We start from the raw sequence: 24,229 nt of genomic DNA on the forward strand, positions 1-24,229 counted from the left end.
TCATTTGGCCCTTCGAGCCTGCTCCGCCATTTATCACGATCATGGCTGATCGCCCAACTCAGTAGCCTAATCCTGCTTTCTCCCCATAACCTTTGATCCCATTCACCCCAAGTGCCATATCCAGCCGCCTCTTGAATACATTCAATGTTTTGGCATCAACTACTTCCTGTGGTAATGAATTCCACAGGCTCAGCTGTGGGGTCAAATGTTTTATCTTATATTCCCCTCGACACTAAGGGGCAATTAGGTCAAGAAATGTCTTATCTGCTAGTCCCTCCTGACACTAAGGGGCAATTTAGCATGGCCAATCAACCTAACCCACACATCTTTGGAGTGTGGGAGGAAACCGGAGCACCCAGAGGAAACCCTCACAGACACAGGGAGAACATGCAAACTCCATACAGTGATCCGAGACTGGAATCGAACCCAGGTCCCTGGCGTTGTGAGGCAGCATAGCTAACCACTCTGCCACCAAAGTTCTCCCCGATGTCATGGCCAATTATTTACCTCTCTACCAAACATCACAAACAAAACGTTCATCAGATCATTACCCCATTGCAGTTTTATGGACCATGCTGTGCGCAAATTGGCCGCCACATTTGCCTACAGTACAATGACCACACTGTACAAAAAGTGCTTCATTGGCTATACACCACTGTGGGACATCCAGAGGTCATAAAGGACACCAATAAATGTGAACTCTCACATTTAATTTCCCATTACCATTCCCTCATAACACACACACACAACAAAAATGGCAGAGGGGAGGTGATGGCCTAGTGGCATCATCACAGATTATTAATCCAGAAACTCAGCTAATGTTCTGGGGACACGGGTTTGAATCCTGCCACGGCAGATGGTGGAATTTGAATTCAATAAAAAGAATCTAGAATCAAGAATCTTCTGATGATCATGAAACCATTGTCAATTATCGGAAAAACCCATCTGATTCATTCATGTCCTTTGGAGAAGGAAATCTGCCGTTCTTACCTGTCTGGCCTACATGCGACTCCAGAGTGACAGCAATGTGGTTGACTCTCCATTGCCCTCAGGCCAGCCAGCGACGCCCATGTCCCATGGATAGTTAGATTCATAGAATCTCTACAGGGCAGAAGGTAGCCATTCGGCCCATTGAGTCTGCACAACCATAATCCTACCCAGGCCCCATCCCCATAACCCTACTTACTTACCCTTTTAACCCCCTGACACTAAGGGGCAATTTAGCATGGCCAATCAACCTAACCTGCACATCTTTGGAGTGAGGGAGGAAATCGGAGCACCCGGAGGAAACCCACGCAGACACGGGGAAAACGTGCAAACTCCACACAGACAGTCACCCGAGGTCCGGGAATTGAACCTGGGTCCCTGGCCCTGTGAGGCAGCAGTGCTAACCACTGTGCCAACATGCCACCCTTCACATATTCCAACCCCTTTCTCCTGAGCGGGAGGGGGGGGGCGAGAATTGCTGCATTCTGGAGGCTGGGGCTGAGAAACATTCTTGTGACAGAGTGGAGGTATCTTTAATTTGCATCGGACCCACGGTCCACATGACTTGGGAGAATTTGATGCCAGCGTTGGTTGTCCAAAAGAGAAAAAGTGTGAAAATCCCCAACAGAAACGTCGCTCACCTTCAGCACCAATTTAATAAAATCTTTGCACTGTGTCCACAGCCTTATTAACACAGGGATCGGAGCCAGCTAATTAAAGCAAAGTTCAGCTATTCACTTAAATCTAAAGTCTATAAGGTCGCTCCATCAAGCTTTAGAGACAGCTGGTTTTGTGAACATTGATCGAGAATTTTAGACAGACGAAGGATGTCAGCAAAATCCCACTGAAAGATATTAATATTTCAGGCTTTACATTTATTAGCTTTTAAAACCCTGTATCAAATATACAGACTAACGGAATTACATGGAGATGAGACGGCTGTCTCAGGATGGACAAATTGCCTCACTAAAAGAAAGATGGACATTTATATGACACCATTCATGGTCTCTTCACTGTTGCTAGGTTATTTAACTGCGTTTCCAACATCCAATAGTGGATGCAAAGAAATTTCCTTCAGTTTACGTTTATATATTAGTGTCACAAGTAGGCTTACATTAACACTGCGATGAAGTGAAAATCCCCTAGTCGCCACACTCCGGCACCTGTTCGGGTACACTGAGGGAGAATTTAGCACGGCCAATGCACCCCAACCAGCACGTCTCTCGGATTGTGGGAGGAAATCAGAACATCCGGAGGAAACCCATGCAGACACGGAGAGAACGTGCAGACTCCGCACGGACAAATACTGGGAAGACTAAAGTCAGAATTTTTGGTCTTCTTAACGAGCTAAATGACCCGCTACTGTTGGTCAGGGGAGCTCAGTTCTCTGTTACAAAATGTATTATGTGAATAATTTGAGACGAGACATAGAATCATAAAATCTTAATGCAGGAGGAGGCCTGCTAGACTCCCTGATAATAAGGGCAATGTAGCATGGCCAATCAACCTAACCCGCACATCTTTGTGGCAAGTGCGATATGCTTGAGAGGAACAAGGGACTTTGGGTCCACAGTTCCCACAGCTCTCCACCACTGAGCTTTTCCTAGTTTTATACATGGCTTTGTTATAGGCTACTTGACAGAGATAGAAACACTGAAACATGGGACAGGTGGAGGCCATTCAGCCTGCTCCGCCATTCAATATGATCATGGCTGATCCTCTATCTCAATGCTATATTCCTACTTTCTCCCCATCGCCCTTAATGCCATTAGAATCTAAAAAAAAATCTACTTCTTCCTTAAATATATTCAGTGACTTGGCCTCCACAGCGTTCTATGGTAGAGAATTCCACAGGTTCACCACCCTCCGAGTGAAGACATTTTCCCTGGTTCTAGATTCCCCATATGGAGATGCCGGCGTTGGACTGGGGTGAACACAGTAAGAAGATTCTTCTAGGTAAGAAGATCTACTTCTAGATTCCCCAACCAGGGTAAACATCCTCCCTGTACCCAGTCTATCCAGCCCTGTTAGAATTTTATATGTTTTAATCAGATCTCTTCTCATCCTTCTAAACACTAGTGAATACAGGCCCAGTTGAACCAATCCCAAGCACAAGATCACCTTTAGCATCAAAATTCAGCACGCGATCTACTCTTAAAAATCCAACTTTACTAAAACCCCCCAAAATGTATTTATGCATAACCACTCACCTATTCTGAGTGCGACACCTGTCACTATCTGAGAGTGCTGTGAAGTCTGGGTCGTAGTTTGAGATGGCCAGTCTCATACAGTCCATCAGATGGGCATCTGTGAGGCGAGTCCGATACTTGGACTTGATGATTTTCATCAAGGGAAAAAGCCACCTCACAGAGGGAAGTGGAACCAAAGCAGGCCTTTACCTTGAGTGCGCACAATGTCAAAGGAAGGTACTTCTCTCTGTTTACAAATTCCCAAAAGTCTTTATCCCTTGACCTCGCTTTCAGCTCTGTGTCATTTTGCACGGTGATTATTTCCATGTCACGTCCACTGCTTTGTTCCAACACCTGCTGACATTTTGCTGCCAGCTCTCCAATGTCCACTTGAAGAAAAGGATGCGAGACAAACGGAATGATTTGCTCCATCTTGTCTAACTCCTGAAATCGGCGGAATTCCTTTTCCGATTTGTTCAGGTGATCGCAGAACTTGTTTGAATGGAACTCTGCCTGTTTGACCTGTTGTTGGATTTTCTCCAGATTTGGGAAGGAATTTTGTTCTTTAACTGGGAGAACCATGGGCCAAGTTTAAACTTGAACGCATTCAGTGCACTGATCACGTGACGAGTCTCCGTCCCTCCCCTGCAGTTCACAGCTCAGCTCATTCAATTTTTGCAACCACACCTTGTCTGACTGCTCTCTGTGCACCTCATTTCTCGATTTAAGAAAGGTGACAATTTCAGGGAGCCGATCTAAAAAATCTCTGGAGGACTTTCCCTTGACTTAACCACCTTGCCTCTCCATGGAGGGCTAGTTCAGGGCGGTGCGGTAGCACGGTGGTTAACACTGAAGGGTTAGCTTAGGGCGGCATGGTGGCAAGCACCGCTGCCTCTCAGCGCCAGGGACCCGGGTTCAATTCCCGGCTCGGGTCACTGTCTGTGTGGAGTTTGCACATTCTCCCGGTGTCTGCGTGGGTTTCCTCCGGGTGCTCCAGTTTCCTCCCACAGTCCAAAGATGTGTAGGTTAGGTTGATTGGCCGTGCTAAATTGCCCCTTAGTGCCTGGGATACGTAGGTTAGAGGGCAAATATGTAGGGTTACGGGGATAGGGCCTGGGTGGGATTGTGGTCGGTGCAGACTTGATGGGCCGAATGGCCTCTTTCTGCACTGTAGGGTTTCTATGATTCTATGAAGTGGCATCAAGCTCCAGTAGGGATATGAACAAGCGGTGTTGCAGAACTCTGGCACGAATGGAGTTGACGATCTTGACAACAACTGTCATTGCATGAGAAAAGTCAATGACCTTGCTCGCGTGTTGGTGGATAACTCAGTGGTAACTGACAATGGGAGGGAATTCAGGATTAATTTCTGCAAAGTGCAACAAAGCCTGCACTGACACCCAGCATTGACGATGCGCCATCGATCGTGATTGAAACGGGTTTGTTGATGGGAATGTTTTTCTCATTCACTTATCTTTTAAATTTGTTGTAGACGTCCACACCTCCTGTACTCCGAGAGGCAAAAGGTTGAAGGAGTCTTCCTTTGTTGCTGCACCTTTGAATACCACACGAACGGAAACAGTCAGCTGGGCCCTATCCATCATGTCTACTGACTCATCAAACTGCACTGAGAAACATTCACAGCCTGATGATTCTTGGTATATTTACGGAGCCACATCCTCAGATAACAATTCCACCCTTCCAGCTACGGTTAAAGCACCAAGTGGCACAACTCTTGATGGTTGTCATAATTTCATTGTTGTTTTTGAAGTCTTGGAACAAGGTGTCGGAAGAAACTATCATAGCCTCCTTGATAACCTTGCCATTGGTGAACAGTTTATGTTTTGCCAGCAGATGGCTAATGTGAAAAGTTGCCTCCTTGCTCGCCTTGCCTTTTGCCATTGGTATTGAAAAGCGTGACTGCTGAGCTTGCAACATGTTCCCTTTAACTCCCCAGCTTTCTTTGTCCGAATGGCGCTGTTTAAAGGGAAATTTGCTTGAAATTCTGCATGCATTGTCTTGTAATGCCGTTTCAAATCACCTCTTTGACTCAAGGCTACACTCTGCTGACAAATGGTCTTGTCTGTGACATTCGTAAAATTCACTTTCCCATTTCTGGTGGAAATGGTAGGTTCTTGCTCTCTTGGGAGTTCCCCGTCTCCTCGCTCATCATGTCTTCACCCAGCTTAGTCCACGGTTTGGCGCATGTGATTTGGCAGCCAATGAGCTGATTCGCTCATCATTACAAAATGTCCGACTTCCGCACATCTTCAGCAGCGGCTCAGAAGCCTGTGACTTTGAGACTCCGGGACTGACCTGTCAATCACGATCAGCTGCTTGGAGACCACAGATTTACAGAATGTGGGTGTCGCGGGCTAGGTCAGCTTTTACTGCCCATCCTTAATTGTCCTGCGTTATGAACGCACCTTCCTTGGTCTTCGTGGCCTTGGCATCTTCCTGGTGAAATGGTGCAACGACAATAATCTCTCCCTCAATGTCAGTAAAACAAAGGAGATAGCCATTGATTTCAGGAAGTGTACTGGAGAACATGCTCCTATCTACATCAACTGGGGATGAACTGGAAATGGTCGAGAGCTTCAAGTTTTTAGGCGTCCAGATCACCAACAACTTGTCTTGGTCTCTCCATGCCGATGCTATAGTTAAGAAAGCCCACCAATGCTTCTACTTTCTCAGGAGAATTCCTGAGGGAATTCAGCATGTCAGCTACAACTCTGACCAATTTTTACAGATGCACCATAGAAAGCATTCTTTCTGGTTGTATCACAGCTTGGTATGGAGCTCCTGCTCTGCCCAAGACTGCAAGAAACTACAAAGGGTCATGAATGTAGCCCAATCCATCACGCAAACCAGCCTCCCATCCATTGACTCCGTCTACACTTCCTGCTATCTCGGAAATGCAGCCAGCATAATTAAAGACTCCACGCACCCGGACATTCTCTCTTCCACCTTCTTCCATCGGGGAAAAATATACAAAAGTCTTGAAGTCACGTGCTAAATGACTCAAAAACAGCTTCTTCCCTGCTGCCAGCAGACTTTTGAATGAACCTACCATATATTAGGCTGATCTTTCTCTGCACCCCAGCTGTAACTGCAACACTACATCCTGCGCCCTCTCCTTTCCCTCCCCCACGTACTCTATGGCGATATGTTTTGTCTGTATTGCATGCAAGAAACAATACTTTTCATTGTATCCCAGTACGTGACAATAATAAATTCTGGGGTGGGATTTGAACCTGGAACTTCAAGGCGGAAATGCTGCCCACTACGCCACAAGACCTTCCGCCCAATCAGTAACATTCTTCCGCAAATTTGACCCCCTCTCAATTTCTGCTTCCCTCTCCTGAATGCAGCAGCACTGATTTGTGGACAACTGCACCTCTTTGCTAATTTCCCGTTCTTCAAGTCAGACCCTGGGCCAATGAGGCTGGAATCCTGTAGTTGGTTCGCAATTTCATCCTCACCCCCATCCGAGTCAGTCATTAGAAAATCTCGGTTCCAGCTTTCCTATCCTGTTCGCAACACAACTGAACCAGAGGGAGGGGTTGTAAAATGAAAGAAATATTTGTATTAATATCACACTTCAACTCACTTTACAGCCAATGAAGTACCAACATTGGAGTCAGTCCAAAGGAGTTTCACCAGGCTAATTCCTGGGATGAGAGGATTGTCCTATCAAGAGAGACTAAATAGTCCGGGTCTGTATTCCTTGGAGTTTAGAAGAGTGAGGGGTGACCTTGTTCAAACATAACAGATGCTGAGGAGGCTTGACAGGGTAGATGGTGAGATGTTTTCACTAGTGGGAGTGTTTCGAACACAGAGACACCAGATAAAGGGCCGGTCATTTAAAACCGAGGTGGGTAGAAATTCTTTCTCGGAGGGCGGTGAATCTTTGGAATTCTTTGCCCCAAAGGTTGGTGGTGGCTGGAACATTAGAAGTATTTAAAGTGGAGGTGGATAAATATTTGATTGATCGAGGAATAGAGGGCACTGAGGAAATGGCACAGAAAAGGATTTGAGGCGGGCATAGATCAGCCATGATCGTATTGAAGGCAGGGCAGCCTTGAAGGGCCTGGTGGCCTGCTCCTGTATTCTTTGGAATTATAATCGCTGTTGTAATGGAGGAAGTATGACAGTCAAACTATACTGAGCAAATTACACATAGCAAATTATACATAGCAAACTCGGTCGCCTGAGTGGACAGATGGGACCTCAGTTCAACATCACAACTGAAAGACGGCGTTCCGACAGTGCGGTGCTCCAACAGTACTGCCCTGGAGCTTTGACCTGAATAATGTGCTCAAGACTCTGAAGTGGGAATGGAACTAGCGCCCCTACCTCCCGACTCAGAGACTCGAGTGCAAGCGACTCCTCCACAGCTAACTCCTGCACAGGAGTAATCCATTCGAATCTGCCTGATCGAGGCGACTTACCAAGTCGTTCATGTTATTCTGGCTGGCTGGGCGGATGTCTTCTAAAAACTCCAGGAGGTAATAAGTGTATCTGTCCATCAGATGGACCCCAATGGCAAGATCTGGCTGGTGCTAATAGAAAGACAGATCAAATTTTAAGCATTCATTGGTAAAAGTGAGACTTCTGTCAATATGAAAGCCTGTGAGATAGCGAGAATATTTAGCAGCAGCGTCACACTTCAAAGATTAACTAGCCTCCCCTCAAATTGTTCACTGGCTGAATAAATACATCATCATAGTTCTGGGGGACTAACCAGTCTCTCTGAATAGTGGTAACAGAAATGTCATTTATTTTAGTCATTCTGTCATGAGATGTGGGCATCACCGGCAAGGCCAGCATTTGTTGCCCACCCCTGACTGCCCGTGAACTGAGTGGCTTGCCTGGCCAATTCACAGCATAGTTAAGAGCTGTGGCCAGAATAGGTAAGGGCAGCAGATTTCGTTCCCTAAAGGACATTGGCTGGGCAAGTTAACACGGTGATTTTTTAAAAATTATATGGGTTACTGGGTATATAAACAGAGGGACAGAATATAAAAGCAAAGAAATCCTATTAGAATTTCATTAATTACTAAAGGCCTCAGCTGAGGTGGCACGGTGGTTAGCACTGCTGCCTCACAGTGCCAGGGTGTGGTGAACCATCGTTGGTTCCCACTAGAGAGTACTGAGCCAGGGTCTGGCCAGTACTACAAGTATGTATATATGTTGCTGTTGGGGTTAGGGATGGGTTGTTCTACTTGTTGCTGTTGGGGTTAGGGTTGGGTTGTTACACCTTTGTATTATAGTATTGTGGTACATCCCAGTCGGGCTCCGCCTCCTGGGAGAGGTATAAAGGTCTCTGCTCTGTCTGGGACCCCTCAGTCTGGGATCGTGTATATAATTAGTAGCTGCCTTGTTACAGCAAATAAAAGCCTTTATTTCCTGAGCATCAAGCCTCGTGTGTGATAACGCGCATCACAGGGATCCGGGTTCGATTCCCACCTTGGAGAGTAATGAATTGATAGGTGATAGTCAGCATGGTTTTGTGGCAGGTAGGTCGTGCCTTACTAACCTTATTGAGTTTTTTGAGAAAGTGACCAAGGAGGTGGATGGGGGCAAGGCAGTGGACGTGGTATATATGGATTTTAGTAAGGCGTTTGATAAGGTTCACCATGGTAGGCTTCTGCAGAAAATGCAGATGTATGGGATTGGGGGTGATCTAGGAAATTGGATCAGGAATTGGCTAGCGGATAGGAAACAGAGGGTGGTGGTTGATAGTAAATATTCATCATGGAGTGCGGTTACAAGTGGTGTACCGCAGGGATCTGTTTTGGGGCCACTGCTGTTTGTAATATTTATTAATGATCTGGATGAGGGTATAGTTGGGTGGATTAGCAAATTTGCTGATGACACCAAAGTCGGTGGTGTGGTAGACAGTGAGGAAGGGTGTCGTAGTTTGCAGGAAGACTTAGACAGGTTGCAAAGTTGGGCCGAGAGGTGGCGGATGGAGTTTAATGCGGAGAAGTGTGAGGTAATTCACTTTGGTAGGAATAACAGATGTGTTGAGTATAGGGCTAACGGGAGGACTTTAAATAGTGTGGAGGAGCAGAGGGATCTAGGTGTATGTGTGCATAGATCCCTGAAAGTTGGGAATCAAGTAGATAAGGTTGTTAAGAAGGCATATGGTGTCTTGGCGTTTATTGGTAGGGGGATTGAATTTAGGAGTCGTAGCGTTATGTTGCAACTGTACACAACTCTGGTGCGGCCGCACTTGGAGTACTGTGTGCAGTTCTGGTCCCCACATTACAGGAAGGATGTGGAGGCTTTGGAGAGGGTGCAGAGGAGGTTTACCAGGATGTTGCCTGGTATGGAGGGGAGATCCTATGAGGAGAGGCTGAGGGATTTGGGATTGTTTTCGCTGGAAAGGCGGCGGCTAAGAGGGGATCTTATTGAGACATATAAGATGATTAGAGGTTTAGATAGGGTGGATAGTGATAGCCTTTTTCCTCTGATGGAGAAATCCAGCACGAGGGGGCATGGCTTTAAATTGAGGGGGGGTAGTTATAGAACCGATGTCAGGGGTAGGTTCTTTACCCAGAGGGTGGTGAGGGATTGGAATGCCCTGCCAGCATCAGTTGTAAATGCGCCTAGTTTGGGGGCGTTTAAGAGATCCGTAGATAGGTTCATGGACGAAAAGAAATTGGTTTAGGTTGGAGGGTCACAGTTTTTTTTTAACTGGTCGGTGCAACATCGTGGGCCGAAGGGCCTGTTCTGCGCTGTAATGTTCTATGTTCTATGTTCTATGTTCTTGGGTCACTGTCTGTGTGGAAACTGCACGTCTTCCCTGTGTCTGTGTGGGTTTCCTCCGGGTGCTCCGGTTTCCTCCCACAGTCTGAAAGACGTGCTGGTTAGGTGCATTGGCCGTGCTAAATTGTCCCTCCAGTGTACCCGAACAGGCGCCGGACTGTGGGGACTAGGGGATTTTCAAAGTAACTTCATTGCAGTGTTAATGTAAGCCTACTTGTGACACTGATAAATAAACGTAAAAACTTTGGACAAATCTGGGCCCCACTCTCCAGGAAAGATGCAAAGGTCTTCAGTAGGGTTCGGAGGGATTTTACGAGGATATCAGTGAAAAGGGCTTCAGTTATGAGGGGAGGGAGTTGAAAACTTTAGGACTGTTCTCCTTGGAGCAAAGGACAAGTGAGGATATAACAGATGCTTTTCAACGGAGAGGTTTCGATAAGGCAGAATAGAGTGGGTCAGTTATCAGAGGTCAGAGAGAGATTTAACATCATTGATGGAGGAGAGTAGCGGGAAGATGAGGAGAAATATGTTCCCGCAGAGTTATCGTGGCCTAGAATGCGCTGTCTGAGGGTCCTGTTGGAAGCTGATTCCATAAATAATTTTGAAAGGGAGTGGACATGTTATGTAAAGTTGGTGAATTTACAGGGGAAAGGACAAATTGTGGGCATGGTGGGATGAAGCCACCACAGACTCAATGGGCCGAATGGTCTCTGTAAGATTCTACAAGGGCACCAGCCACAAACATCTGTCTTTTCTCTACTCAGCTCCATATCTTCTCCATTTATTGTTTCTACACAGATTATCATCAATCAGATTCTCAACAGAGCTGCAGACTTACTGAAAGGGAGTCCTCCCCAACCTGGCTGCTGGCCAGAGCCAGAATATTAGGCGAATAAAACTTTTCGTACATGGAGGCTCCCTGGCAAGTATCGATGATGAAAAGCAATTCGTGGTACCTGGAGAAAGCAAACACTCGTCAGTCTCAGAGCAAAGGCACAGCCTCTTCGCATCCTGTAAATCAAACTGCTCTCACAGGCTCTCCCTTTCCTAAACCATTGAAGCACGAAACAAAACAGTCGGCAGCTCTCCAGCTACGAAAGAAGTTGTATTTATATAGCGCCAATCACAACCTCAATGTCCCAAAGTGTTTACGGACATGAAGTACTTTCAGAGGGCGCTGGATGGGAGACAAGGGTGGGAAGCTCTGTGGGAGGGGGGCAGAGAGATCTTCAGGGAGGGAAGGAGGCAAGGGGGGGGGGGGGCGATCAGCAGAGGTTGGGGGAGGGGAGAGCAGGGAGAACAGCTCATCAGGAGGACCCTGGTGTCAGTGACTTGTGCTGCCATGGAGGGGGGAGTTACCCCGCTACCGACAATGGGGGGAGGCGTTGGGCGGAGGGAGGCGGGTGTGTATATTCAGTCCCAAATCAATCTTTCAGTGCTGCAGTGAAAGCTTTTGTGCTCAAGCTTCTGGGCTGACACTTCAGCCCACAACCTTCTGACTCATATTTCTCATCAGTATTTACTGTTGAGAAAAGCATGGATGTGAGGGAACTTGGGGAGATAAATAGTGATGTCTTGAGGAGTGTACATATTACAGAGAAAGAGGTGCTGGAAGTCTTAAAGCGCATCAAGGTAGATAAATCCCTGGGACCTGATGAAGTGTATCCCAGGACATTGTGGGAGGCTAGGGAGGAAATTACAGGTCCTCTAGCTGAGATATTTGAATCATCGATAGTCACGGGTGAGGTGCCTGAAGATTGGAGAATGGCAAATGTTGTGTCTTTGTTTAAGAAGGGCTGCAGGGAAAAGCCTGGGAACTACAGGCCTGTGAGCCTCATATCTGTGGTGGGTAAGTTGTTGGAAGGTATTTTGAGGGACAGGATCTACAGGCATTTAGAGATGCAAGGACTGATTAGGGACAGTCAGCATGGCTTTGTGAGTGGAAAATCATGTCTCACAAATTTGATTGAGTTTTCTGAAGGGGTAACCAAGAAGGTAGATGAGGGCAGTGCAGTTGATGTTGTCTACATGGACTTTAGCAAGGCCTTTGACAAGGTACCGCATGGTAGGTTATTGCATAAGGTTAAATCTCACGGGATCCAGGGTGAGGTATCCAAATGGATACAAAATTGGCTTGAAGACAGAAGCCAAAGGGTGGTTGTAGAGGGTTGTTTTTCAAACTGGAGGCCTGTGACCAGCGGTGTGCCTCAGGGATCAGTGCTGGGTCCACTGTTATTTGTCATTTATATTAATGATTTGGATGAGAATATAGGAGGCATGGTTAGTAAGTTTGCAGATGACACCAAGATTGCTGGCATCGTGGACAGTGAAGAAAGTTATCTCCAATTGCAACGGGATCTTGATCAATTGGGCCAGTGGGCTGACGAATGGCAGATGGAGTTTAATTTAGACAAGTGCGAGGTGATGCATTTTGATAGATTGAACCAGGGCAGGACTTACTCAGTTAATGGTAGGGCGTTGGGGAGAGTTACAGAACAAAGAGATCTACGGGTACATGTTCATAGCTCCTTGAAAGTGGAGTCACAAATGGACAGAGTGGTGAAGAAGGCATTCGGCATGCTTGGTTTCATCGGTCAGAACATGGAACACAGCAGTTGGAATGTCTTGTTGAATTTGTACAAGACATTGGTAAGGCCACACTTGGAATACTGTGTCGCCCTATTATAGAAAGGATATTATTAAACTAGAAAGAGTGCAGAAAAGATTTACCAGGATGCTACCGGGACTTGATGGATTGAATTATAAGGAGAGCTGGATAGACTGGGACTTTTTCCTCTGGTGCGTAGGAGGCTGAAGGGTGATCTTATAGAGGTCTATAAAATAATGAGGGGCACAGGTCAGCTAGATAGTCAATATCTTTTCCCAAAGGTAGGGGAGTCTAAAACTAGAGGGCATCGGTTTAAGGTGAGAGAGGAGAGATACAAAAGTGTCCAGAGGGGTAATTTTTTCACACAGAGGGTGGTATCTGGAACAAGCTGCCAGAGGTAGTAGTAGAGGCGGGTACAATATTGTCTTTTAAAAAGCGTTTAGACAGTTACATGGGTAAGATGGGTATAGAGGGATATGGGCCAAATGCGGGCAATTGGGATTAGCTTAGGGGCTTTAAAAAAGAAAGGGCGGCATGGACAAGTTGGGCCGAAGGGCCTGTTTCCATGCTGTAAACCGCTATGACTCTAAGGCGTGAGTGCTGCCACAAAGCCATGGCTGAGACACACAACCCCACGCACACACATTGTGACAATTTAGTCATGGAGTGATCTTAATTTCATTCTGGTGTCTGAACCAGTTTTAATCTCATCTCGAAGCAGCCAATTCCCCAGTCAGACAGTCTCAGCACGGAGTGACACTTGCAGGAAGTGCAGGTTGAGAAATCACAGCGTGAAGCTCCTCTCTGTCTACTGACAGAAATAGATGCAAAAAAAGGTCTGAGGCCAGTGGCTCCTCGATGAGCACTTTTCATTGAATTTTTTTTTTAATGTTTCCAAATTCCAAGTCAGTCATCTCAGCTTGGAGAAAAAAAAGTTAGCAATTAGCGGTTTAGATTTCTCCCGAGGCATCCCGCAAGTCTTTCTGAATTTTTGGCTGCCGTTTTTTTTTCCACTCTGCACCTGGCTCACAAACACAAAACAACTGAGGATCGGAAAATAAACGTAGCTTCCAGCGAAAACCTCTCCTCACTCATTTAGACTCCAGAATCTGCTCCAGAGTTGTGGATGGCTGGTTAGTGTTTGATGCGGAACTCAGGGAAATTAAAATTCTGGCCCATCGTGAGTTTACATCTGAAAATTATGCTCAACTTTGATTTAGTGACGAAAATACAAGGAGTGCAGTGACAACTACTTTCCTTCTCATTTAAACATAGTATACGTTTAAGCAATGAGGGAAGAGGGATCAAATAGAATCATAGAGTCCCTACGGTGCAGGAGGAGGCAACTTGGCCCTTCGAGCCTTCACTGACAACTCCTACCCAGGCCCTATCGCCGTAACCCAATGTATTTACCCTGCTAATCCCCTTGACACTAAGGGGCAATTCAGCATGGTCAATCCACCTAACCTGCACATCTTTGGAGTGTGGGAGGAAACCAGAGCACCCAGAGGAAACCCACAGAGACACGGGGAGGGCACGGTGGCACAATGGTTAGCACTACTGCTTCATAGCGCCAGGGACCCGGGTTCAATTCCGGCCTCAGGTCACTGTCTGTGTAGAATCTGCACATTCTCCCCGTGTCTGAGTGCTCCAGTTTCCTCCCACACTCCAAAGGTGTGTGGGTTAGGTTGATTGGTCATGCTAAATTGTGCCTTAGTGTCAGACGGATTAGCAGGGTTAATATGCGGGGTTACGGGAATAGGGCCTGGTGAGATTGTGGTTGGTGCAGACTCAATGGGCACTGTAGGGATTCTATGATCCACACAGACAGTCACCCAAGGCCAGAATTAAACCCAGGTCTCTGGCGCTGTGATGCAGCAGTGCTACCGCTGTGCCACCGTGCCATCCCCTTGAACAGTAGATTCTGTCTGTCTTTTGTTAGGACCCTTCCCCACAACATGAGGAGTGTACTGTATACAAGTGATCCCTTGGCAGAGACCAGCACATCAGAGAAGACTAGACAGGGACAACTAGTGGCTTTCTACCCGTCAGAATTAAAAAGGATCATGGGCTGTGGCATCGGATAGGTCTACCTGCAAATACCCTGGTCCCTGGGAGTGTCTGACTGTGGCATCACTCCTCACACATATATCCAGGCTAGGAGAGTGGACACTAAGCTGCAGCTTGTTCAATCTTTTTACCTTCTCTTTTGCCACATCTGCTCAAATGCATCAGCAAGCTCGACGTTAGTAATTTCTTCGGAATCCTGGAATTTTAAGAAACCATTGCCACCGTGTCCTTTAATATGAAAAAAAAGACAATCGCACAAATAGTAACGATGATATGGCGGTCAGGTCAGTGCGCAGTGCTCCTGCTTTTAGTTCAGAAGACTTGTGGGAATAAGACACCCCCCCTTCCCTCACCCTCCATTAAGACTGAAGTTTGCAATCCACAAGTTACTGCAGCACCCAAATGAGACATGAAACTGAACTCCTGTTCATGTTGACATTGGAAGTTTGATGGGGAGGCTGTTTCTGTTTGTTCGTTCATGGGATGTGGGTTCCAACATTTGCTGCCCATCCCTTGTCCAAAGGTGTGCAGGATAGGTAGATTGGCCATGCTAATTGCTCCTTAGTGTCCAAAGATGTGTAAGTTAGGTGGATTGGTCATGCTAATTAGAGTCATACAGTCATAGAGGTTTACAGCATGGAAATAGGCCCTTCAGCCCAACTTGTGCATGCCGCCCTTTTTTTTAAACCACTAAGCTACTCCCAATTGCCCATATCCCTCTGTACCCTCTTACCCATGTAACTGTCTAAACACTTTTTAAAAGACAAAATTGTACCCACCTCTACTACTACCTCTGGCAGCTTGTTCCAGACACTCACCACTCAGTATGTGAAAACACAAAATCAAGTTACAGAATACGGATTAGAATTCTGTCTAATCAGTATTCTGTAACTTGAGTTTGTGTCTCTGTGTGCCTTGTTTGGGAGCAGATATCCACTCCATCTGACGAAGGAGCAGCGCTCCGAAAGCTAATGGCATTTGCTACCAAATAAACCTGTCGGACTTTAACCTGGTGTTGTTAAAACTCGTACAATACTTGGGAGAACCAAAGGGAAGGAATCTCAGAAGGCGAGATTGTTGAAGACATCCAACTGGGAGCGACGTTTGGAAAGAATTCAAAAGCAAGTTCTTCAAACGTGAAGATCGGAAACCCTCACTAAAAAAGGCAGATAACCATAGCTTGTTAGAACAGAGTTGAAAGGTCCAGGGACGTGGGCACAAAACCCTAAGCTGACAACCGCAGTGCAGGAGTGTTGCACTGTCGAAAGGGGGGCGATATTACACTGAGGTCCTGCCTGCCCACAAAGGTGGCTATAAAATATCCCATGGTAGCATGTTAAAGAAGAATAGGTGGATTATCCCTTGTATTCTTGGCAATAGTTAATCCTACATCAGGGGAGGTTATCTGATCATTCGCAGATGGGTTGTGGGAGCTTGCTGTGCACAAATTGGCTGTCACCTTTTCTACATTACAACAGTTGGCTGTAAAGTGCTTTGGGAAATCCTGAGGTTGTGAGATCCGCTATCTAAACACATTCTTTCCAGCTAGTTTAATGTTAGGAGATTCCCCCATCATACCTACCCGTCATGTAGATGAGAATGTTACTCCTGTCATCTGAGAGCAGGCGTTTGGATCGGGGTGTACTGAGAGGCAGTCGGCCCGTCAACACCCGTAAGAAGTTTTCAACAGTAACCTGAGAAGAAAATAAATCAGTGAGGCTAAATCCCCTCTAATGTCCAGGCCCACACCGCACTACCCCCTCCCCCCAGCCACCGCCACCCTCTCCCCCCACCCACTTCCCTCTCCATCCCACGCCCACCCACCTTCCCCCAGCCACCGCCCACCCTCCAACTAACAATGCAGGAAACAAGTTTGCCTGTGACTGGTCTGGTCACGTTTTGCAGCTGCATTTACCCACATAGCAACTGCCCATCAAAGTAATTTGGTGAATGTTTTGAGAAATGTGATCTTGTGCGTAGAAATTCAGTTCTTTTTGCTGTAAGTCACTGGGTTCTTTGCAATCACGGTAAGAGGGCAGCGCTGGACATGTAGTGTCAATATTAAACACTCTCACGTCAGGTGGAGCTTGGCTAGAGAGAGTGAGGTTCCCTTTACTCTAGTCCAATAACATTGCCCTATTCACCCTGGGAGGAAAGGGTTCCTTTCCAAAATCACACACCAAGTGAGAAATCACAGTGTGAAGCTCCTCAGTGTTTACTGACATAAACAGACAAATAGTTAATGAAGCTGCATTACAGACACTGTGACCCGCAGGAATCGGGAACTGGAAGACAGACAATAATGAGCTCGCAAAGACAATCTGGTCAATCCAGACTTCCCACACAAGTGTGAACATTATATCAATGCTTCCCAAATGTTTTCCTGGTGTTACCCTCTTTTCATACAACAGGCTTAGTGCGACCACAAGGTGTACATTTGGAGAATACTAGAGTTGTGGGGAGAGAGCTATCAGTTGTTGCCCCCATCCTCCCTCCTTCAGCCCCCCATTCCACCCCTCCTTTACCCATCTCAGCCCCTCCATTACCCCCGTCTCTACACATCCTCCGCTCCTCCTTGCCCCCGTCTCTCTCTCTCTATTGCCCCCTTCTGTCTCTCTCTCCATTGCCCCCTTCTGTCTCTCTCCATTGCCCCCGTCTCTCTCTCTCTCCATTGCCCCCGTCTCTCTCTCTCTCTCTCTCCATTGCCCCCGTCTCTCTCTCTCTCTCCATTGCCCCCGTCTCTCTCTCTCTCTCTCCATTGCCCCCGTCTCTCTCTCTCTCTCTCCATTGCCCCCGTCTCTCTCTCTCTCTCTCCATTGCCCCCGTCTCTCTCTCTCTCTCTCCATTGCCCCCGTCTCTCTCTCTCTCTCTCCATTGCCCCCGTCTCTCTCTCTCTCTCTCCATTGCCCCCGTCTCTCTCTCTCTCTCTCCATTGCCCCCGTCTCTCTCTCTCTCTCTCCATTGCCCCCGTCTCTCTCTCTCTCTCTCTCCATTGCCCCCGTCTCTCTCTCTCTCTCTCTCTCCATTGCCCCCGTCTCTCTCTCTCTCTCTCTCCATTGCCCCCGTCTCTCTCTCTCTCTCTCTCCATTGCCCCCGTCTCTCTCTCTCTCTCTCCATTGCCCCCGTCTCTCTCTCTCTCTCTCCATTGCCCCCTTCTCTCCTCTCTCCATTGCCCCCTTCTCTCTCTCTCCATTGCCCCCTTCTCTCTCTCTCCATTGCCCCCTTCTCTCTCTCTCCATTGCCCCCTTCTCTCTCTCTCCATTGCCCCCTTCTCTCTCTCTCCATTGCCCCCTTCTCTCTCTCTCCATTGCCCCCTTCTCTCTCTCTCCATTGCCCCCTTCTCTCTCTCTCCATTGCCCCCTTCTCTCTCTCTCCATTGCCCCCTTCTCTCTCTCTCCATTGCCCCCTTCTCTCTCTCTCCATTGCCCCCTTCTCTCTCTCTCCATTGCCCCCTTCTCTCTCTCTCCATTGCCCCCTTCTCTCTCTCTCCATTGCCCCCTTCTCTCTCTCTCCATTGCCCCCTTCTCTCTCTCTCCATTGCCCCCTTCTCTCTCTCTCCATTGCCCCCTTCTCTCTCTCTCCATTGCCCCCTTCTCTCTCTCTCCATTGCCCCCTTCTCTCTCTCTCCATTGCCCCCTTCTCTCTCTCTCCATTGCCCCCTTCTCTCTCTCTCCATTGCCCCCTTCTCTCTCTCTCCATTGCCCCCTTCTCTCTCTCTCCATTGCCCCCTTCTCTCTCTCTCCATTGCCCCCTTCTCTCTCTCTCCATTGCCCCCTTCTCTCTCTCTCCATTGCCCCCTTCTCTCTCTCTCCATTGCCCCCTCTCTCTCTCTTCCATTGCCCCCTTCTCTCTCTCTCCATTGCCCCCTTCTCTCTCTCTCCATTGCCCCCTTCTCTCTCTCTCTCTCTCTCTCCATTGCCCCCTTCTCTCTCTCTCTCTCTCTCTCCATTGCCCCCTTCTCTCTCTCTCTCTCTCTCTCCATTGCCCCCTTCTCTCTCTCTCTCTCTCCATTGCCCCCTTCTCTCTCTCTCTCTCTCCTTGCCCCCTTCTCTCTCTCTCTCTCTCCATTGCCCCCTTCTCTCTCTCTCTCTCCATTGCCCCCTTCTCTCTCTCTCTCTCTCCATTGCCCCCTTCTCTCTCTCTCTCTCCATTGCCCCCTTCTCTCTCTCTCTCCATTGCCCCCTTCTCTCTCTCTCTCTCTCCATTGCCCCCTTCTCTCTCTCTCTCTCCATTGCCCCCTTCTCTCTCTCTCTCCATTGCCCCCTTCTCTCTCTCTCTCTCCCCGTTGCCCCCTTCTCTCTCTCTCTCCCCGTTGCCCCCTTCTCTCTCTCTCTCTCCGTTGCCCCCTTCTCTCTCTCTCTCTCTCTCCGTTGCCCCCTTCTCTCTCTCTCTCTCTCCATTCCCCCTTCTCTCTCTCTCTCTCCATTGCCCCCGTCTCTCTCTCTCCATTGCCCCCGTCTCTCTCTCTCTCTCCATTGCCCCCGTCTCTCTCTCTCTCTCTCGCCATTACCCCCGTCTCTCTCTCTCTCTCCATTGCCCCCGTCTCTCTCTCTCTCTCTCCATTGCCCCCGTCTCTCTCTCTCTCTCCATTGCCCCCGTCTCTCTCTCTCTCTCCCATTGCCCCCGTCTCTCTCTCTCCATTGCCCCCTTCTCTCTCTCTCCATTGCCCCCTTCTCTCTCTCTCCATTGCCCCCTTCTCTCTCTCTCCATTGCCCCCTTCTCTCTCTCTCCATTGCCCCCTTCTCTCTCTCTCCATTGCCCCCTTCTCTCTCTCTCCATTGCCCCCTTCTCTCTCTCTCCATTGCCCCCTTCTCTCTCTCTCCATTGCCCCCTCTCTCTCTCCATTGCCCCCTTCTCTCTCTCTCCATTGCCCCCTTCTTCTCTCTCTCTCTCTCTCTCCATTGCCCCCTTCTCTCTCTCTCTCTCTCCATTGCCCCCTTCTCTCTCTCTCCATTGCCCCCTTCTCTCTCTCTCTATTGCCCCCTTCTCTCTCTCTCTCGCTCTCCATTGCCCCCTTCTCTCTCTCTCACTCTCCATTGCCCCCTTCTCTCTCTCTCTCTCTCCATTGCCCCCTTCTCTCTCTCTCTCTCTCCATTGCCCCCTTCTCTCTCTCTCTCTCTCCATTGCCCCCTTCTCTCTCTCTCTCTCTCCATTGCCCCCTTCTCTCTCTCTCTCTCTCCATTGCCCCCTCTCTCTCTCTCCATTGCCCCCTTCTCTCTCTCTCTCCATTGCCCCCTTCTCTCTCTCTCTCACCATTGCCCCCTTCTCTCTCTCTCTCTCTCCATTGCCCCCTTCTCTCTCTCTCTCTCTCTCCCCATTGCCCCCTTCTCTCTCTCTCTCTCTCCATTGCCCCCTTCTCTCTCTCTCTCCATTGCCCCCTCTCTCTCTCTCCATTGCCCCCTCTCTCTCTCTCCATTGCCCCCTTCTCTCTCTCTCTCCATTGCCCCCTTCTCTCTCTCTCCATTGCCCTTCTCTCTCTCTCTCCATTGCCCCCTTCTCTCTCTCTCTCCATTGCCCCCTTCTCTCTCTCTCTCTCCATTGCCCCCTTCTCTCTCTCTCTCCATTGCCCCCTTCTCTCTCTCTCTCCATTGCCCCCTTCTCTCTCTCTCTCTCCATTGCCCCCGTCTCTCTCTCTCTCTCTCCATTGCCCCTTCTCTCTCTCTCTCTCCATTGCCCCCTTCTCTCTCTCTCTCTCCATTGCCCCCTTCTCTCTCTCTCTCTCCATTGCCCCCTTCTCTCTCTCTCTCTCCATTGCCCCCTTCTCTCTCTCTCTCTCCATTGCCCCCTTCTCTCTCTCTCTCCATTGCCCCCGTCTCTCTCTCTCTCTCCATTGCCCCCTTCTCTCTCTCTCTCTCCATTGCCCCCTTCTCTCTCTCTCTCTCCATTGCCCCCTTCTCTCTCTCTCTCTCCATTGCCCCCTTCTCTCTCTCTCTCTCCATTGCCCCCTTCTCTCTCTCTCTCTCCATTGCCCCCTTCTCTCTCTCTCTCTCCATTGCCCCCTTCTCTCTCTCTCTCTCCATTGCCCCCTTCTCTCTCTCTCTCTCCATTGCCCCCTTCTCTCTCTCTCTCTCCATTGCCCCCTTCTCTCTCTCTCTCTCCATTGCCCCCTTCTCTCTCTCTCCATTGCCCCCTTCTCTCTCTCTCTCTCCATTGCCCCCTTCTCTCTCTCTCTCTCCATTGCCCCCTTCTCTCTCTCTCTCTCCATTGCCCCCTTCTCTCTCTCTCCATTGCCCCCTTCTCTCTCTCTCTCTCTCCATTGCCCCCTTCTCTCTCTCTCTCTCTCTCTCCATTGCCCCCTTCTCTCTCTCTCTCTCCATTGCCCCCTTCTCTCTCTCTCTCTCCATTGCCCCCTTCTCTCTCTCTCTCTCCATTGCCCCCTTCTCTCTCTCTCTCCCCCCATTGCCCCCTTCTCTCTCTCTCTTTCCATTACCCCCCGTCTCTCTCTCTCCCCATTGCCCCCTTCTCTCTCTCTCTCTTTCCATTACCCCCCGTCTCTCTCTCTCTCTCTCCCCATTACCCCCATCTCCTTCACCTCCCATCCCCCCACCCCTCTCAACAGTTCCATGAAGGCATGTTATTTTTTAATTACTAAATGGGGGTAAAAGGAATAATTTTACTCCAACAAAAAGCTGCACCATACAGTGAGCACTCTGACCTCATAGCCCCGGTAGTCAACCTCAACATTGTCTCCATAGACGTTCAGCTCCATGTTCTTGTGACTGAAGATGGTGGCGGGTTTGGGGTTCCGGGGGTTACACGCCATGTCATCAGCGAGCATCAACACGATGTGGCTGGAAGATAGAGAGATTAGCGTTAGCCACTGAGCTCAATATGCATTCCACAGTCACCAGATACAACTGGAAAACCCATGTTACCAAATATGTTCAGCAACAAGTCTCTGAAATACTCCTCTGTTTTCACCTCAAACTCCACTCTGAAACCCTTAACAAAAAAAAAGTGGGGGTTGTAGGGGAGGTGATGGCCCAGTGGTATTATCGCTAGATTTAAAAGTTTGAAGTTTATTTATTTCTGTCACAAGCAGGCTTACATTAACACTGCAATGAAGTTACTGTGACAATCCCTTAGTCACCACACTCCAGTGCCTGTTCAGGTTCACTGAGGGCGAATTTAGCACGGTCAATGCACCTAACCAGCACATCTTTCGGACTGTGAGAGGAAACCAGAGCACCTGGAGGAAACCCACGCAGACACGGGGAGAACGTGCAAACTCCACACAGACAGTGACCCAAAGCAGGAATCGATTCCGGGTCCCTGGCGCTGTGAGGCAGCAGTGCTAATTACTGTGTCACCATCCAGAAACTCAGCTAATGTTCTGGGGACCCGGGCTCGAATCTCACCACGGCTGATGATGGAATTTGGATTCAATAAAAAATATCTGGGATTAAGAACCTACTGATGACCATGAAACCATTGTCGATTGTCAGAAAAATCCATCTGGTTCACTAATGTCCTTTAGGGAAGGAAATCTGCCGTCCTTACCTGGTCTGGCCTACATGTGGCTCCAGAGCCACAGCAATGTGGTTGACTCTCAACTGTCCTCTGAACAAGGGCAACTAGGGATGGGCAATAAATGCTGGCCAGCCAGCGACGCCCATGTCCCATGAATGAATAAAAAAATTGTCAAAGTGATGGCAGCAGGGGTAGGGATTTGAAAGGTTGAGTAACATGCGTCTTCACTGAATTGGAGGCAAGAGGGTTCGAATCCCACTTCAAAGAGTACTGCATCATCAGAGCTGCTGAAATTCTGATGAGATATCAAACCAAAGTTTCATCTGTAACAGATCCCATGGTGAAGAGCAGGTCCAGAGAAAAGCTTCACATTCGTCACGTGGACCCAGGAAATGGGAGTAGGAGTAGACCATACGGCCAATCCAGCTCCAACATTCAACATGATCACGGCTGGTCTTGGATCTCACCGCTCTTTCTTATCCGCTCCTCATATCCCCCAATTCCCCAACTGCAAAAATCCATCAATAAATGTATTCCACAATATGACATCCACAACCCTCTGGGCTACAGAATTCCCAACCCTTTGAGTGGAGAATTTCTCCTCATCTCCATCATTAAGGATCAAATCCCTTATCCTGAGACTGTGTTCCAGTGTTTTGGATTCCCCGACGCAGGGAAACAATCCCGAGGCCCTTCAGCATCTTGAACACTCTCCACCGTAATATCCACTGGAACAATGACAAAGCTTTTCTTTCTCTACACCAGCGCTCACGATCTGCAATCATGTTGGAGCAGATAAAGAGTTTATGCAGCATCTGAACATATCATTCAGAAGCTGTATATCTGGGCTACAGTAAGGGTTTTAAAGATGACTTAAAGATGGGTTGATAAGTTGGAGGGATGGGTTGGTAAGTTGGAGGGATGGGTTGGTAAGTTGGAGGGATGGGTTGGTAAGTTGGAGGGATGGGTTGGTAAGTTGGAGGGATGGGTTGGTAAGTTGGAGGGATGGGTTGGTAAGTTGGAGGGATGGGTTGGTAAGTTTGCTGACGACACCAAGGTAGGTGGTGTTGTGGATAGTTTGGAGGGATGTCAGAAGTTGCAGCGAGACATAGATAGAATGCAAGACTGGGTGGAGAAGTGGCAGATGGACTTCAACCCGGATAAGTGTGTAGTGATCCATTTTGGCAGATCCAATGGGATGAAGCAGCAGTATAATATGAAGGGTACCATTCTTAGCAGTGTAGAGGATCAGAAGGACCTTGGGGTCCGGGTCCATAGGACTCTTAAATCGGCCTCGCAGGTGGAGGATGCGGTCAAGAAGGCGTACGGCGTACTAGCCTTCATTAATCGAGGGATTGAGTTTAGGAGTCGGGAGATAATGCTGCAGCTTTATAGGACCCTGGTTAGACCCCACTTGGAGTACTGCGCGCAGTTCTGGTCACCTCATTACAGGAAAGATGTTGAAGCCATTGAAAGGGTGCAGAGGAGATTTACAAGGATGTTGCCTGGATTGGGGGGCATGCCTTATGAGGATAGGTTGAGGGAGCTTGGTCTCTTCTCCCTGGAGAGACGAAGGATGAGAGGTGACCTGATAGAGGTTTACAAGATGTTGAGAGGTCTGGATAGGGTAGACTCTCAGAGGCTATTTCCAAGGGCTGAAATGGTTGCTACGAGAGGACACAGGTTTAAGGTGCTGGGGGGTAGGTACAGAGGAGATGTCAGGGGTAAGTTTTTCACTCAGAGGGTGGTGGGTGAGTGGAATCGGCTGACGTCGGTGGTGGTGGAGGCAAACTCGTTGGGGTCTTTTAAGAGACTTCTGGATGAGTACATGGGATTTAATGGGATTGAGGGCTATAGATAGGTCTAGAGGTAGGGATATGATCAGCGCAACTTGTGGGCCGAAGGGCCTGTTTGTGCTGTGGCTTTCTATGTTCTATGTTCTAACCCCAGGTTAGAGAGGAGCGTCAACAATGGCTGCAGTTCCGAATCACACTCCACTGCTGAGAGGTGGACATAAACAAACATAACTTGTGGGTACCCCAATTCCTACTGGGGAATCCCTCTAGGAAGTTCCTGGGTAAGGGTTTACCCAGCAATTAGCCCAGAAGGGCTAACTTTCTCTGTTCAATTG

At 48.4% G+C, this 24,229-nt stretch overlaps 1 protein-coding gene across 2 annotated transcripts in view; it reads right to left on the reverse strand.

Annotated features, from left to right (window-relative positions):
• Window positions 1–24,229, reverse strand: part of pigk (phosphatidylinositol glycan anchor biosynthesis, class K) — a 165,485-nt gene that overhangs the window by 119,297 nt on the left and 21,959 nt on the right. For both annotated transcript variants that reach the window (XM_078218940.1, XM_078218941.1), the window contains exons 4-8: window positions 21,284–21,419; window positions 16,211–16,322; window positions 14,760–14,856; window positions 10,789–10,906; window positions 7,628–7,738 (exon numbers count right to left, since the gene is read on the reverse strand). In XM_078218940.1, coding sequence (XP_078075066.1) covers window positions 7,628–7,738; window positions 10,789–10,906; window positions 14,760–14,856; window positions 16,211–16,322; window positions 21,284–21,419 — 574 coding nt within the window. The remainder of the gene's footprint in view (window positions 1–7,627; window positions 7,739–10,788; window positions 10,907–14,759; window positions 14,857–16,210; window positions 16,323–21,283; window positions 21,420–24,229) is intronic.

Source organism: Mustelus asterias, chromosome 8 (genome assembly GCF_964213995.1).
Source record: "Mustelus asterias chromosome 8, sMusAst1.hap1.1, whole genome shotgun sequence".
NCBI classification, from domain to species: Eukaryota; Metazoa; Chordata; class Chondrichthyes; order Carcharhiniformes; family Triakidae; genus Mustelus; species Mustelus asterias.